This window comes from Prinia subflava, chromosome 14, assembly GCF_021018805.1.
Source record: "Prinia subflava isolate CZ2003 ecotype Zambia chromosome 14, Cam_Psub_1.2, whole genome shotgun sequence".
Classification (NCBI taxonomy): Eukaryota; Metazoa; Chordata; class Aves; order Passeriformes; family Cisticolidae; genus Prinia; species Prinia subflava.
In genome coordinates this window covers 12,300,564-12,315,443 of record NC_086260.1, presented here as the reverse complement: position 1 = coordinate 12,315,443, position 14,880 = coordinate 12,300,564, and the positions used below count along the sequence as shown (strand labels likewise).

Sequence of the window (14,880 nt, the reverse complement as noted above, 5' to 3'; positions counted from 1 at the left end):
CTGACAGTTCTATAAGGAAAACAATAAAAAGCATCCTGCTTCTATGACCACAGAGAACTGGGAATGCCTAGAGTATCAGAAGAAGTAAAAATCCCAGGGCTACAGCAGACATCAGGTAGTACAGGGGATACAGTGCTAAATGAAATGGGAATAGGGCTCAAGCTGAAGAGCATGAAGGGCTTTCACAGTACAAAGACCCAGACTGTGCAGCAGTTTCTTTAGGCAAATGACAGTTGGTTGAACAAGTGCTTGAGACATTTAAAACAAGACTGGACAGAAGATGGGTGAAACTCTACAGAATATCTAACTCACCCACAGTGAGAATTTCGTGATTTCTATCCTCATGCTTGTGCTCAGTTACAGACAAGGAGGCGCTTAGTCCTGCTGCCTCATGAATTCAGTGAGGCATTTCCTGAGCTACAACATGAGGTTCCATGTGGAACAGCCAATTATTTGCTGACCCAGAGCTGCTGGCATCGAGGAGCAGCGGCTCGACACAGCGAGGGGATAACCTCCCCTGTGCGACCAGCCCACTGTTTCACACAGCAGTGACCAAGAGGACTGAGGCTGAGGCTGGCGAGTTACTGCAGAGGAAGGGCTCTACCTCTTGAGATGTCTCTGCGCCTGCCGCGACAGCCGGGCAGGGAGCGGGGAGCTGCTGGCCCAGGGGCTGGGAAAGATCAGGCTGGAGCTGCAGCAGAGCAGAGGGCTGGAGAGGCAGGCCAGGCTCTATGGGGACGGGCGGGGCAGCCGTGGCAAGGCTGCCATGGACCTGGGGAACGCCTTCGGGAGCGACGCAGGGCGGCACCAGCTCCGGCTGCGGCGGCAACGGCGGTGACATGACCATGGAGGGCTGCACCGGCAGCACGGGCACCTGGGCTGCAGCTTCCAGAGCAAACTGCGAGTGTCCAGGCATGGGCTGCAACACAACGAGAGCTGTTAGCACACACCTCTGCGCCACGGGCTCGGCAGTGACAGGGGAACAAAGGCACCGCGGCTCATGGAGAGACGACTCCAGCTTTGCACTGTGACTGGGTCTGGGTGCTCTCAGTAACAACTACAGAGATTAAACTTCCTCTGAAATAACCAAATAAAAGCCAAGGATTCTCCCTGTACAATTATGACAGCGTGCATTGCTCAGGTACCAGTTTATTAGTAGGGGCAAGAAATGAAAAAACACAGAATTCCTGAATGGTTTGTGATGGATGGAACCCCAAAGCTCATCTCATTCTACTCCCTGCCATGGGCAGGGACACCTTCCACTATCCTAGGCTGTTCCAAGCCCCATCCAACCTGGCCTTGGACATTTTTCCAGGGATCCAATGGTAGCCACAGCTCCTCTGGGCACCCTGTGCCAGAGCCTGCCCACCTTCACAGCCAAAAATTTCTTCCCCATATCCTATCTAACCCTGGCCTCTGGCAGTGGAAGCCATTCGCTGTGTCCTGTCCCTCCAGCCCTTGTCCCCAGTCCCTCTCTCCAGCTCTCCTGGAACCCCTTTAGCCCCTGAAGGGGCTCAGCTCTCCTGGAGCCTTCTCTTCTGCAGTGGAACACCCCCAGCTCTCCCAGGCTGGCTCCAGAGCAGAGAGGCTCCAGCCCTCAGAGCATCTCTGTGGCCTCCTCTGGAGTTGCTTTAAGATCCTAGGTGATGAATTAATTTTCTGAATGCTTTGCTCTGCTTTCAACAACCCCAGGCTGTCCATGCAGAGAAAAACACAATCCACCCATAACCTCACTTAGGAGATTTTAAGAAATCTGCCATAAATGTAGAACCAGGACCTGGTACAAGTGACACAATTAACTCTCACCAAAAATACACCAGTGCCCAGCTTCAGTTCAGTGCAGTTTACCCGCTGAAGTCCCACCTTAACCATTGATGTGCCAAGCCCCAAGGCCCCAGTCCTGCCAACACTTCCATGTGGACAGAGGGAGTTTCACTTATCTCAGTGGATTTCTCCAGTGCATTAAAATAACTCAAGTGCGTAAGCGCTTGGTGGGAACCAGACCAGGCGACAGGATGCCAGCTACCTTAGAGACTGGGTTGTTATTCTGAATATCAGCCCTTTTGGGCTGTGCATTTAAAAACAGAACGTTCTCCTTTTAGGTACATCATGTATTTTTCCTGGGGGACTGAGCTTGTGGGAAGAGGAAGGAGGAAGAAAGGAGCATATGGAAGAAAAAAAGACTTTTAGTACTAGGTAAAAGTGTGCCCAATTTTTACTTTTTTTGAAGTATCATCACACAGAGACTTAAGGCTATTGGAAAATACATTAAAAAAGACTCAGATGAGAACTAGGCCACATGATTTCATTGCTGCATGCTCTCTGCAGGTTCTGGGTATGAGCCAAAACTATTATTCCAGGTTTTAATGTGGATAAAAGCAAAGGCAGGATGTGCTTCACAACACCTCAGAATTATAATATGACTGCCCAAGGTGGGGTTGTTAGACTGACAAGTGTGGTGTAACGCCACAGAAGGGTGGTTCAATTCTAAATCTTATATAATTATATAATTACAATAATTCACAAAATATTTCAATGTCAAATCACAGAATATTCTGACTTGCAAGGGACCCCCACAAGGATCATCAAATCCAGCTCTTAAGTGAATGGCCCATATAGACTTACCCAGGCAAAACAAAACTCAGAGCTGCTAAACATCAGCTGTGAAGACAGCATGGCATCATATACAGAAATACCTCTCCATTAGAAGTGTTCAAATCAGAACAATGTTTTTAAAAATATTCCTCTGCACATTGGAATAGCTATTTTTTATCCTAAATCCTTCCATATGCAACTCTTGCAGACATATTTGATAGCTGATGACTGTGTCAGGATGGTTTGGGAATATCAGCTCTCCAGTTCTGGTATTTGCCATGCTCACTTTGTCTAATGTGCTTGATTCCATTCCCTCTAAAGCCACAGGAACACCGAGTACCATTCCCAGACTCCCTGCTGCCGACAGTCTTGACAGCAGTTCTGTACCAAATAATGGCCAAAGAGAGAAATTTTAAAACTATGTGCTGCTCTGAAGATGCCATGACAGGTTGGGATGGGATGTTACAAATTTTAATTAGTGTGTTATGGTGAAGGATTGTGGCAGAATACAGATTTTCCAAATGCTTTATCAACAGGTTGAGTGCCCTGTCCTGCTTTGCTCAGACTGTTTCACGTTGACATATCACAGATGTGGTGAGAGAAATATTTACAGACTCTGTCAGTCCCGAGGCAGTTTTTGTGTGAATACTGTGAACACTTGAGCTCGTTTATGCTCCCTTTCTTCCAAGGGGAAAAGGGTCTGCAGCTAGAATCCCTCCCTGCCCTGCAGGCCTCACAGTGCTCTTCCACGCAGTTTTCCAGAGTCCTTACGGGAGGGCCACTTCCCCCTTTGCTGTTTTAAAGATGTTCTACACCAAAACGCCTCCACTGCTCCTGCCAGCTCCCCCGTATTTGCTGTGTGTACCCAGCATCCCACACGGACCAGCTACAGGCAGTGCAAGGCTTGGCACGCCCTCCTGACCCGGGACAACCACAGCTCACCCCTCCCCAGATTGGGGACCAGGAAGGAAGGGGAAATTCAGGAATGCTCTGCTCATTCACTGCCCAAAGCCAGTTGGATTAGGCTCTATATCCACGACAGCCCCTGTCCCTGGCTGAGGACATCACCTGCCACCCCACAGCTCACAGCTTCAGCCACCACCACCAGAACTGAAGGCAAGAAGTCAACGAAACATCTCAAGAACACGGATTAATGCTGTGGAGAGGACGAGAGCCCCGGGCAGGGCTGTGCCCCGGGCAGGGCTGTGCCCCCGAGCTCCCCATGGCACGGCCCCATGGATTTACCTGGTGAGCCGCTGCGGGCGCGGCCAGAGCCGGCTCGGGAGGGTGGATCCCGCCGGGCTGCAGGGCTGCAGGAGGCGGCTGCAGGGCCGCAGGAGCTGGCTGCAGGGCCGCAGGAGCTGGCTGCAGGGCTGCAGGAGGTGGCTGCAGGGCCGCAGGAGGCGGCTGCGGGCCGGGCTGGGAGCTCTGTGCGTGGTGCGGCGAGGGCGCGTCGCCGGGCAGCATCCCCTGGAAGGCGGGCTGGAACACTGCGGGAACGGGCTGCGGCTGCGGTGGCAGCGGCTGCGGCGGCAGCGGCGGCACCCCCGGCGGCGCCACGGCCAGCAGCGGGATGGTGGCCGCCGGCATGTTGGGCACGATGGGCTGGCAGGGCAGGACCAGAGAAGCCACGGTGGTGTGAGGCAGGTTGACGGCCTGCATGGGCAGGGCGGGGGAGTTGGGCGCCATGGGCAGCGTGGGGTTCATGGGCAGGCTGGGCAGGATCACGGCCGGGGCAAAGTACTGGGAGGGAGCGGGGATGGGGGGCACGTTTGCAGCGGGGATGTCAGACAGGTTTGGAGGAAGGCTGTCAAGCCCTGCCAGGGGAGTAATTGCAGGAATGACGGGAAACTGAGGAATCTGAAAAAAATATAATATCGCATAAATTGCCAGTGCTTTCACTGGTGGTATAAAGCAGTTTCATTTGCCACACAAGTCCCTAAAAAAACCACCTGTGCTACGAGGATCATTATGTCTGTTTGTTAATCACTTCCATTCATTCCCTGAGGTTCGCAAACAGTAATAAAAACTGATTTATGCTTAAATCATTAGTAAAAGCAAAAAAAATTCATTTGAGGGGGATGCTTTCGTACCTTAGAAGCTTGAAACTACTTCTAACACCAGCTTGAAGCCTTCGAGCAACATCCTAATTAAAAGCTGCTTTCATTTTAACAGAAATTAAAAGGAATTGGGCCAGACTTAATGCAAAACTCTTTCATGCAAAATTAAGTGAGGCAATTTAAGCCCTTGTTTTCAAACAAGCTGCAACTCAGGCAGCACAGAACAGCCCAGAAAAAGGGCTTTTACAATCAAAACCTCCCAGTGACGGAGCAGACACTGGCATCACGGCAGCAGCTTGTCCCTGCCCTTTGGCACAAGCTGCTTCACGTTATGGTGCCCCATCCACCTTCCTAGGCCAAGAGAAGAGTTTGTCCCTGCTCCAGAGAACAGACCCAGAGCAGAACAACACAGACATGGCTGGCAGGTGTTGGGAGAAATGGTGAAGTCAGGAGGTCAGAAAATAGCAGTAAAAACAGGCAACTGCTCATGCCCTCAAGCCTGGGATGGAGAAGAGATTGTGCCAAAAGGGACAGTGCAAAAGAGCAAACCAAAACAACCCCCCCAGAATTATTGCCATTTCGGAACTGCCATTAACTGGATGGCACAGGGCTGGGCACAAAGGAGGTTTCTGATTCACCAAACAAATAACACAAAGAAATATACAGGAATTAGGAAAGAGCAATAATAGTCTTATAGCCTAATTAAACTGGCATGCGGTCAAATAGCCACACAAAACCTGCAAATCACGTTAATTATTAGCTGGAAATTACCTGTGAGGGGGCCACTGGCGGGAGCTGCGGCACGGTGGAGATCTGCAGCGGCTTCAGCGGGGCGCTGCCGGCGGGCACGGGCGCGCCCTGCGCCGGGAAGGGCGGCAGCAGCGGGCACACGGGCTGGCTGCCCAGCACCTGCTGCAGCGGCGCTGCCTGCGACATGGGCTGCGGCTGCTGCGGCTGCTGCTGCGGGGACACGGGACGGGCGTCACTGCCAGGGATGGGGACACGGGATGGGCGTCACTGCCGGGGATGGGGACACGGGACAGGCGTCACTGCCCGGGACGGGGACACGGGACGGGCGTCACTGCCGGGACAGGGACATGGGACGGGCGTCACTGCCCGGGGATGGGGACACGGGACGGGCGTCACTGCCCGGGGATGGGGACACGGGACGTGCGTCACTGCCCGGGGATGGGGACACGGGACAGGCGTCACTGCCGGGGATGGGGACACGGGACGGGCGTCACTGCCCGGGGATGGGGACACGGGACGGGCGTCACTGCCGGGACAGGGACATGGGACGGGCGTCACTGCCCAGGACGGGGACACGGGACAGGCGTCACTGCCCGGGGATGGGGACACGGGACGGGCGTCACTGCCCAGGACGGGGACATGGGACGGGCATCACTGCCCGGGGATGGGGACACGGGACAGGCGTCACTGCCAGGGATGGGGACATGGGACGGGCGTCACTGCCGGGACAGGGACATGGGACGGGCGTCACTGCCGGGACAGGGACATGGGACACGGGACGGGCGTCACTGCCCGGGACGGGGACACGGGACAGGCGTCACTGCCCGGGGATGGGGACACGGGACAGGCGTCACTGCCCAGGGATGGGGACACGGGACGGGCGTCACTGCCCGGGTCGGGGACACGGGACAGGCGTCACTGCCCGGGGAAGGGGACACAGGACAGGACACACCTAGCGCCTCGAGTGCGGCATCACAGGCTCGTCCCACCACTGAGGGGTCTACCATTGAAACGTGTCCCCGTGTGCCACACCAAGATGTTTCTGAGCACTTCAAGGGATGGTGACTCCCCCCATGTCCCTGGGTAGCCTATTCCAATGCTTAACCACTCTTTCAGTGAAGAAAATTTCCCTAATAGCCAACCTAAACCTCCCCTGGCCCAGCCTGAGCCGTTCCCTCTCCTCCTGTCCCTGTTCCCTGGGAGCAGAGCCCGATCCCCCCGGCTGTCCCCTCCTGTCAGGAGTTGTGCAGAGCCAGGAGGTTCCCTCTGAGCCTCCTTTTCTCCAGCCTGAGCCCCTTTCCAGCTCCCTCAGCCCCGTCCCCAGCTCCATTCTCTGCCCTGGTCACGCTCCAGCAGGAACAGCTCCCAGGAGAGATGGGCTCTCTTAATTCTAACACTGCACAGGACCCCATGCTTAAAACACATTTAAATGCAAGACATATTAGCTAAAATGACAAGTGCTAACTGTCTTTGAGAGGTTATTTGTAATGACTCAGACTCTTTAAATCCCAGAGACTGTTCGGTTGGCCCTGTGAAATTCCCACCCACTACCCAGCTCATCCTGGCAAGCAGGAGTCACTACATAATGGAGCACTTATTACCTGAGACACAATCAACCACAATAATTGCAGTAAAAGCTAAGTTCCAGATATTTCTGATGTACTGTAGTGACAATGTGGTCCCTAAAAAAGTAGCTTTTACTTTTCCAGGGAAATTAGTGCTCCCCTGGCCTGCCAGGCTTTGGACAGCAGAACAGAGAGAATAAGCTGCATTAAAGCTGGAGATCATCAGTGACAAACCCCCACATTTTATGTGCTTTTGGTACCTTCTTCATTTCCTCTGATTAGTTCTGGAAGTACTTTAAAAACCCATCTGGTTCAAAAGGATGGCTCTGAGGCATAGGCTGGCTCAGGGTGCCCTCCTTGGGACCCCAGGGCTGGTGGCTTCACCAGGCCCCACAGCACACACAGCCTCTGCCACCTCGTGTTTTGGGGAAGACGTGGCATCTTCCAGGCACAACCCCAAACCCTGGCCTGGCCTGGTGATGGGACAGGCCAAGGTGGGGGCACCTGAGCACTGAGCACTGCCTGAGGGATGGACGGGGCCCCGCTCTCTCCCTGGAGGAACTCCTGCCCCCCCAAGCCCCAGCTCTGGGCTGCAGTTCGGAGAGCTGCCAGCCCCAGGGCCAGCTCTGCTCTCATGCCCCAGCTGGGTTAATCTGCAGCTCAGACAGCAGCCCACGGCTCACCACGGGCACAGGGGCACCTCCCACTGCAGGAGACACCGCATCAGAGCAGGAAAACCTGCTCAGGGAATGCAGCAGCTTCCTAAAACCTCCCTCGCAAATCCAGCTTGTGTCTTAGAAAATGCTTCTGAATTGGATAAGGCACAGGGAGGGGAAAATATCCAGGCAGATTAGGTAACTTTGCCTCATTATAACCTCAGCAGTGTAAATGCACAGACACCCAAATTGGAAAAATAAATAAAAGGAGATACAACATTGATTGATGTGTAATCCACCAGTGCATATTGATACAAGATCAAAACAGTTAATTCTGTAGGCAGATAATTTCTCACCCTAATTTCCCTTGTTCTGCTGTCCTGCCCTACCCTTAGCATGGGCATTCACTGGACACTGCTGTCTCTGAGGAACACTGGGGCCCTGGGAAGTTTTGCAGAGAAACTTGGCACGCCTCCCACTGTCCCAGGCTGCTCCAAGCCCCAGTGTCCAGCCTGGCCGTGGACACTGCCAGGGATGCAGGGCAGCCACAGCTGCCCAGGGACAGCTCTGTGAGGCAGGGCGGACGGGGAGGGGCTGGGATGGACATGGCTCCAGGCAGAGCCAGCTCTCACCTGCTGGCCGGGCAGCACGGGCGGCGCCGGCCCCAGCGGGAGCGAGGCCACGGTGCTGGGCACCCCCGGGAACGGCATCGGCGCCTCGGGGTAGTGCTGGGGCACCACGGCGGGCGCGGGCGGCACCGCGGGCACCGCGGGCAGCACGGGCTGCGGAGAGACAGCGGTTAGGGAGGGACCTGCCAGCATGGGGAACCACAGCTGACCTGGGAAACAGCAGGGCCTCCCCACCCTCACACCCCAGAATTCCTTCCCCATCTCCCATCCGTCCCTGCCCTCTGGCAGTGGGAGCCATTCCCTGTGTCCTGTCCCTCCAGCCCTTGTCCCCAGCCCCTCTCCAGCTCTCCTGGAGCCCCTCCAGGCCCTGGAAGGGGCTCTGAGCTCTCCCTGGAGCCTTCTCCTCTCCAGGTGAGCACCCCCAGCTCTCCCAGCCTGGCTCCAGAGCAGAGGGGTTCCAGCTCTCCAATTATTTTTGTGGCCTCCTCTGGACCAGCTCCAGCATTTCCGTGTCCTTGTGCTTTGCTGCAAAGCCACTAATGCAGTTCAGTGCCAGCAGACTGATACGGGACTGAGCAGGTCACCGTGCACATGGGGGAGGGAGGAATACACACAGAGACCCCTGGACCTGCATCCTCTGGGAACGGGAGCAGAAGTGATAACGTGAAACAGCACCCAGGACACAGAACGATTGCAAAAGCCTTGGACTTACTGCCGAGGGCTGCTGGTAGTGGCCGAGCGGGGGGAGGCTGTGGGGCCCAGGCTGGCCCTCGCTCAGGGGGGGGCTGTAGACCCTCTGGATGGCCGGGGGGACGGCGTCCGGCAGGGACGAGTAGATGACGCTCTGCTGGCTGCTCTGCGAGTCCGAGTACACCGTGGAGCCCTGGCCGCTGTCGAACGTGCTGTCAGCTGCAACAACAGCCATTCCCATTAAAAACTCAACAACATCCGAGCGATGATTTCAGAGCAAGGTCACCATGCTTTATGTAATTAGCATTTTTACCACTCTAGCCCTTTTGTTATATAAATAAATTATACAACACCAATGGTATTCTCTACAAAAGACACACACTGCTCCTCTCAAGCCAAAACCCATCCCCGTGGAGTTCTGTGCACACTGATATTTTGGGCACATTAACATTTCCTTTAAAGGGCATAAGGTTGACATTAAGAACTGCAGATGTTTATAGATTTTGTAGGATGAAAAGAGAAGAATCCCCAATTGTCATGTTCAGAGCAGATCACAGGGTCGTTTAGAGTTCCATCTTCCAGGGATGCACTGATTTTAACACTGCTTTTATTAGCAGCACTGAAAATTACAAAATTCTTTATGCTGTATGATTTTAGTCCAGCAAGTCATGCTCTACTAGAGTGCAGTGCAATTAAGGTCAGACACAAACCCCTGTGCAGGTTCCAGAGGGTTTGGCACACTCAGAGCTCTGTGGGAGTTTCTCATGGAGCATTTGCCAGGTAACCTGTGGAACTCTTAACTATGGGCACTGGACAAGCACTGGGTCCTTTGTCTACTGAAAACAGTGGTATTTCTGATTTAAAAATGTCTTTTCACAACTTTTAAAGTGTATAAAATACAAGTGCCCAGCTCTGTTTGAGCCTAAGTTACTGCTTTGTTCACTTGAGAAAGGAAGTGAGACAACCAGACTACAGCTGGACATATCCCAAGGACAAATAGCTTCTAATAGGGATTTAAAATTCAAAAATGAAAGAAAGCTTCAACACAGTTTAAAAAACCTTCTTAAGTTACAGCTAAGCTTAAATACTATTTCTTTTCCCAACACTTTCCACTGTCTCTTCTTTCCATATTCTAAATAAAGTTTTACTTATTTGGCTTTTAAATAACAAATTATTTTTTAATAGCACCAGAGATGACATTTCTCTTCAGTACTCCCAAGCTATTCTCCCAAATGTTTTTTTTTCCAAAATTAAACTCCCCTCTTTATTTATTCAATTCATTTCTGAAGAGCCAACACAGCCCTAGTCTCATGATGGGATTTCTGCTGCATTAACATTCTGTTTTATTACAAACAATTATTCAGGACCTCAAAGGAAAAAAAAAAAAGAGTCTAATGGCAGAGTGCTAAAGTAAAAGCTGTGAGTCAGTCTCAGGTTTTTATAGAATGTACATTGCACACATTAAGTTAATTAATTCCACTTTTACATTTGACCTCAAATTTTATGAATGGGTGCCACCCTAATTTATAGAGGCTCTATGCTACGAAAATGTTCAAATAATCTGATAGCAAATTGCCAAATAATACCAAGTACTGGTTAAAAGCGGAGGAGGAGTAGGAAATAAACTGTGGGGGTTATATTCAGTATAACATTTTGCCAACTCATGTCCAGTAGAGCCATGGGAAGCACAAGTCACTTCATTGCAGCACTGGAAACAGTCATAATTGCAGTGTTCCTCAAAGGAATTAGCATAAAATAACTATATGATCCAAAAAAATGAAATGAGCCCATTTTAGCTTCAGAGAAAAAGCTTTGTGAATGTGGCAATATTGTGAGTGTTATGCAAATGTGGCTATTTCTCATATCATGTAAAGAGATTTTTCCTGTACAGGCACACATGGTTATTTCAGTATTCAAAGCAGACCTCAGCGTAGCCCTTTATAAAATACCTGAATTGAGGCAGCAGCTGCGTCTTGCTAAAGGCAATGCATCTTTTACTTAAATGTGCTTACACACAAGCCCAGAACAGTAAAACAGAAACTCTATGATAACTGCTTAGTAGCAAAATACAGAGGGTTATACAGAGATATCTCTATAATACTGTTTTCTTGACACTTCATCACTTTCAGAATTGTCATGCTCGTGTCCCGGGTGTTTGTGGGTTTTGAGCCACAGTGCAAACCCACCCCCGCCAGTTGATCTGAGCTCAGGTGGCCGTGGCTTTCCCCGAGACCTCCATCCCCGCGCGGAGCCCCGCGGCACTCACAGGCCACGGAGGTGACGCTGGTGGGCAGGTTCTGCTGGAAGGGGTGCTGGTCGGCCTCGGGCTCCTCGGGCTCCGACAGGACGTGCTGGCCCGCCTGGGGCAGGAGGGTGACCTGGACCTGCTGCGCCTGCGGCGCCCTGGCCCTGTCGGGGCCGTCGGCGTCGCGGCGCTCCTCTGCCTGCATGCGGGGCCAGATGCGCTCGCGCCGCCACAGGATCAGCGCCACGCGGTCGCGGATGGACTTGGCCACGATCTTGAGGTCGCTCTCGTGGAAAAACCCCGAGTCGATCTGCAGGGGAGCACATGCTCAGCGAGGCCCCGAGCCACACTGGGACCTCTTCCCAACAGAGAAAACATCCCTTTGAAACAACACCAATTTACTTAAATTTATTTCCCACAAGAAAAGGAACTCAAGAGCTTGATGGGGTGCGGCTCTTCTTCAGAAAAACTTCTATTCCTAACCCATTATAAAAACCCAGACCTGAATATATACTGGCTCTAAGTATCCACCACTAAACACCCATTGAGGAGAGCAAGTTTAATGGCAGATGGGCTTCACTCCTCTTCCCTCCTTTTTTTTTTTTTTTTCTAACACTAAAGAAGAGACAAAACAGGAAAAAGACTCTCTGAACAATGCACCTAGAGTGAATTGAACTGCCCCTAAATCTGAATTTATTGCCTTAACCTTTCCAGCACACGGAGTTTTCCAACTTGGTCTGCTTGACAGCACAGCAAATCATGAAGGACAAGATGTTAACAGAATTATGTCTCAATTTAACTTCTCTTAAATAGTGAAGTCAGTCAGTATTGATTGACTTTTACAAAGAAAAAGCAGACTGTTCCCATTTGATGGAAAAGGGGATGAGGCTTCTCAGAACTCAACTGCTCAACAGATAAAATGGAAATTCATCTTTGTGCTATTTGTTTGCATAATCTCCTGCAGTGCAGGGTATGAATTTTCATTTAATAATGACCTACCAGAGCTTTGCTTGCTCTCCCAATATTCTTAACACGCATATTTGGCAGATTTGAAAGGACTTACATCCATGGGGGAAATCTAGAGGCTTTCCTCTTGCCCAAACATAAGACAGTTTCACAGCTTAGACTTCCACTGCTAAAATTAATGGGTGCAAAGCAGCTTAAAACACAGCTTCATTTTAATGAAGCCATGCCCCTTTGCAGTACCCACTGGTTGGGAGAGCTAACTTCACTTTCCAAACCCACTAGAACATTCCCAGTTCCCTTTTTCCACATCCTCTGGGCAGGTGGGATTGCCTGACTAAAAACCCATCAGTAAGGAGAAATAATTTCCTGTACTCAAAAGTTCTCCTGTGTTCTTCTCTTCCACAGCACATAAAGTAACAAACTAATGAAAGCACATGGTTTTGGTGTTCCACAATCCATAAGGATTAGAAAAAGACATTTAGGAATAAACGTTCCCCTTTTCTGTCCCTGCAACAGCCTCAGGTTTGAAAGCATTTCATGGGCAGCCACTCAGGCAAGCATTAATGTAGAATGCAGGTTTCCAAATTATTTGGGAATTATTTGGGAAAGGGTACAGTGTCACTGTAGTTCAGGCACGATCCTTTTAAATATGCTTTTCACGAGAATTATTTCCTCTTCAAAATAAAACATCACAACTATGGACCAAGCAACTTAGAGAACTTCGAAATTACAAATATATCCATCAATATTTAAATGCAAAATATAACAGTCAGTAATGGTACCAGAGCAATTTTTAAACTAAATGAGTTCTGTAATGATATATTGCTGGAAAAACATTGGACCTACTGCAAACTAACGACAAGAAGACAAGGGAGCCTGAATTCCTCCCACTAAACTTGGAGTGGATGGTGATGGGCTCCAGCAGAGCAAGGCAGCATGACCAAAATGAGCAGAACACGAGTGGTGATGACATCATTAAACGGGATCCCTCAGGATTTAGAGTCTAACAGAATGTTTCTGCAAGCACAGGAACGTTCAGACCCTTGGCTCAGTGCCTCTGTGACATTAGGACACCAAAACAACTGCAGCAAAGACACCATCAAAACTGGAGCTCAAGGACAAGGTGGTGAAACTGGAACACAGATTTTCTATCAAAAACCCACAATTACAAAAATATAGAAATTCAGTAAGTGAAACTGATCTGTTAAAAAATCCAAAGCTTACTCCTAACTCAGTGAATCCAGTTTCCTATCAAAGTTGGGGGTATAGGGGCTGACCACAGACCTTTCTCATCTACATTTCTTCTAAGAAACACCAATGGAAAAGATGGAGGAAAGTGTTTCGGAGAATTCAATGCAGAATATTTTGTGACTGAACTTCTGAACTCTCCTAATGTATTTCTAGCTGCTATCTGGAACTGAACAGATTCCAAATAAATTCAAAGACTTTCAACAGCCTACAGAAACTGTAAGAAGAGCTTGCAAATATAAAAGCAGACCAGACCTCTATGGCCCCTAAGCTATGTAAATTGTGATTTCAGGCATCTGTTTTCAAACACTGTTTCAGTTAGTTGTTCCCCACTCATCCCTTTCCTGCAGTAGTCATTGCAAAATCAATGCAAAGTGCCTAAACTGGACCCCTGGAGTGTCCACGGGAAGTTACTTTACCCAACTCACTCCTGTTCTCCCTTGAGATTTATGCACCACATTCTATATAAACATGTTTTTGTCAGAAGTGTATTTTACCATTTCTTGTGCAACATCATCAGGAGTTTCCTTCTCCAGATCAAAAGTAAACTCAATGGCTCCATTATCTTTGGGTTTTCCTTTCAGTTTCTTAGGATCTTCTACCCAGAGTCTTAAGGCAATAGAGGATTTCCTACCATGGTCTTCTTCTGCAAGTTCCACTCTTACCCCAGTATCTTCAGCAAAAAAGGCATGGCTTAATAAATCTTTAATTTCATATCTGAAAAGGATACAAAGAAGATTCAAATACTGCAAGTCAACAATTTCAGAAAGGTTTGTAACAAGAAACTGCTGTTAAAGGTGGGAATATTTACATGATATTTGGTGTTGAGCCATGATGAATTTCTGTTCTTTTTGAAGAGATGTGGGATTTTGAAAAGGAAGTGAAATTGAAAAAGTGACATTTTCAATTTCTCAAAGCTTTAGCAATATTTATACACCACAAGCACTTAGAGAAATGCAGATTATAGCTTTGTTCAACTTTTCTTAAGTATCTAAGCCTAAAGAGTACCAGAGATCTCTCTAGGCAGTCAGCTGCAGTCCCTAAAAACTGTATTTGTGAAAGTCAGGAAACACTGAGCACAAGACAAGCTGGCAGAGAGCAGCAAAACATCAGTTTTGAAACCCAGAGCTGGAAACAAGGCACAGCGTGTGTCCCTGTGCAGAAGCCAATGAAATCTGCTCCAGCAGCTCGTGATGAATCCCCCACACCAACTTCACCTCCCTCGCTGCCCCCACAGAGCCTCCCCAGGGCCACTGTTTGGGCTGCTGAACCAGAACTGCAAGAACACCCCAGAGCCAGCTCAGCTCACACAACAGCACTGAATGCCAGCAGAGCATTTAGGTTTTTTTATCATTTATATTTGCACTGCCATGCTGCATTTTCCCCTGCACAGGGGGGACCCGCAGAGCAGGGCAGAAATCCACAGACAGTTCTGAAATCCCTGCATGCACATGATTTAATACAAAACTCGATGCC

General features: G+C 50.1%; 1 protein-coding gene across 8 annotated transcripts in view; it reads right to left on the bottom strand.

The window, feature by feature from the left end:
* Window positions 1-14,880, bottom strand: part of WNK2 (WNK lysine deficient protein kinase 2) — an 88,936-nt gene that overhangs the window by 32,676 nt on the left and 41,380 nt on the right. For 6 of the 8 annotated variants that reach the window (XM_063411890.1, XM_063411892.1, XM_063411886.1 and 3 more), the window contains exons 6-12: window positions 13,902-14,121; window positions 11,212-11,500; window positions 8,968-9,164; window positions 8,259-8,408; window positions 5,427-5,615; window positions 3,841-4,455; window positions 605-919 (exon numbers count right to left, since the gene is read on the bottom strand). In XM_063411890.1, coding sequence (XP_063267960.1) covers window positions 605-919; window positions 3,841-4,455; window positions 5,427-5,615; window positions 8,259-8,408; window positions 8,968-9,164; window positions 11,212-11,500; window positions 13,902-14,121 — 1,975 coding nt within the window. The remainder of the gene's footprint in view (window positions 1-604; window positions 920-3,840; window positions 4,456-5,426; window positions 5,616-8,258; window positions 8,409-8,967; window positions 9,165-11,211; window positions 11,501-13,901; window positions 14,122-14,880) is intronic. The other 2 variants (XM_063411887.1, XM_063411891.1) reach the window with 2 other exon arrangements.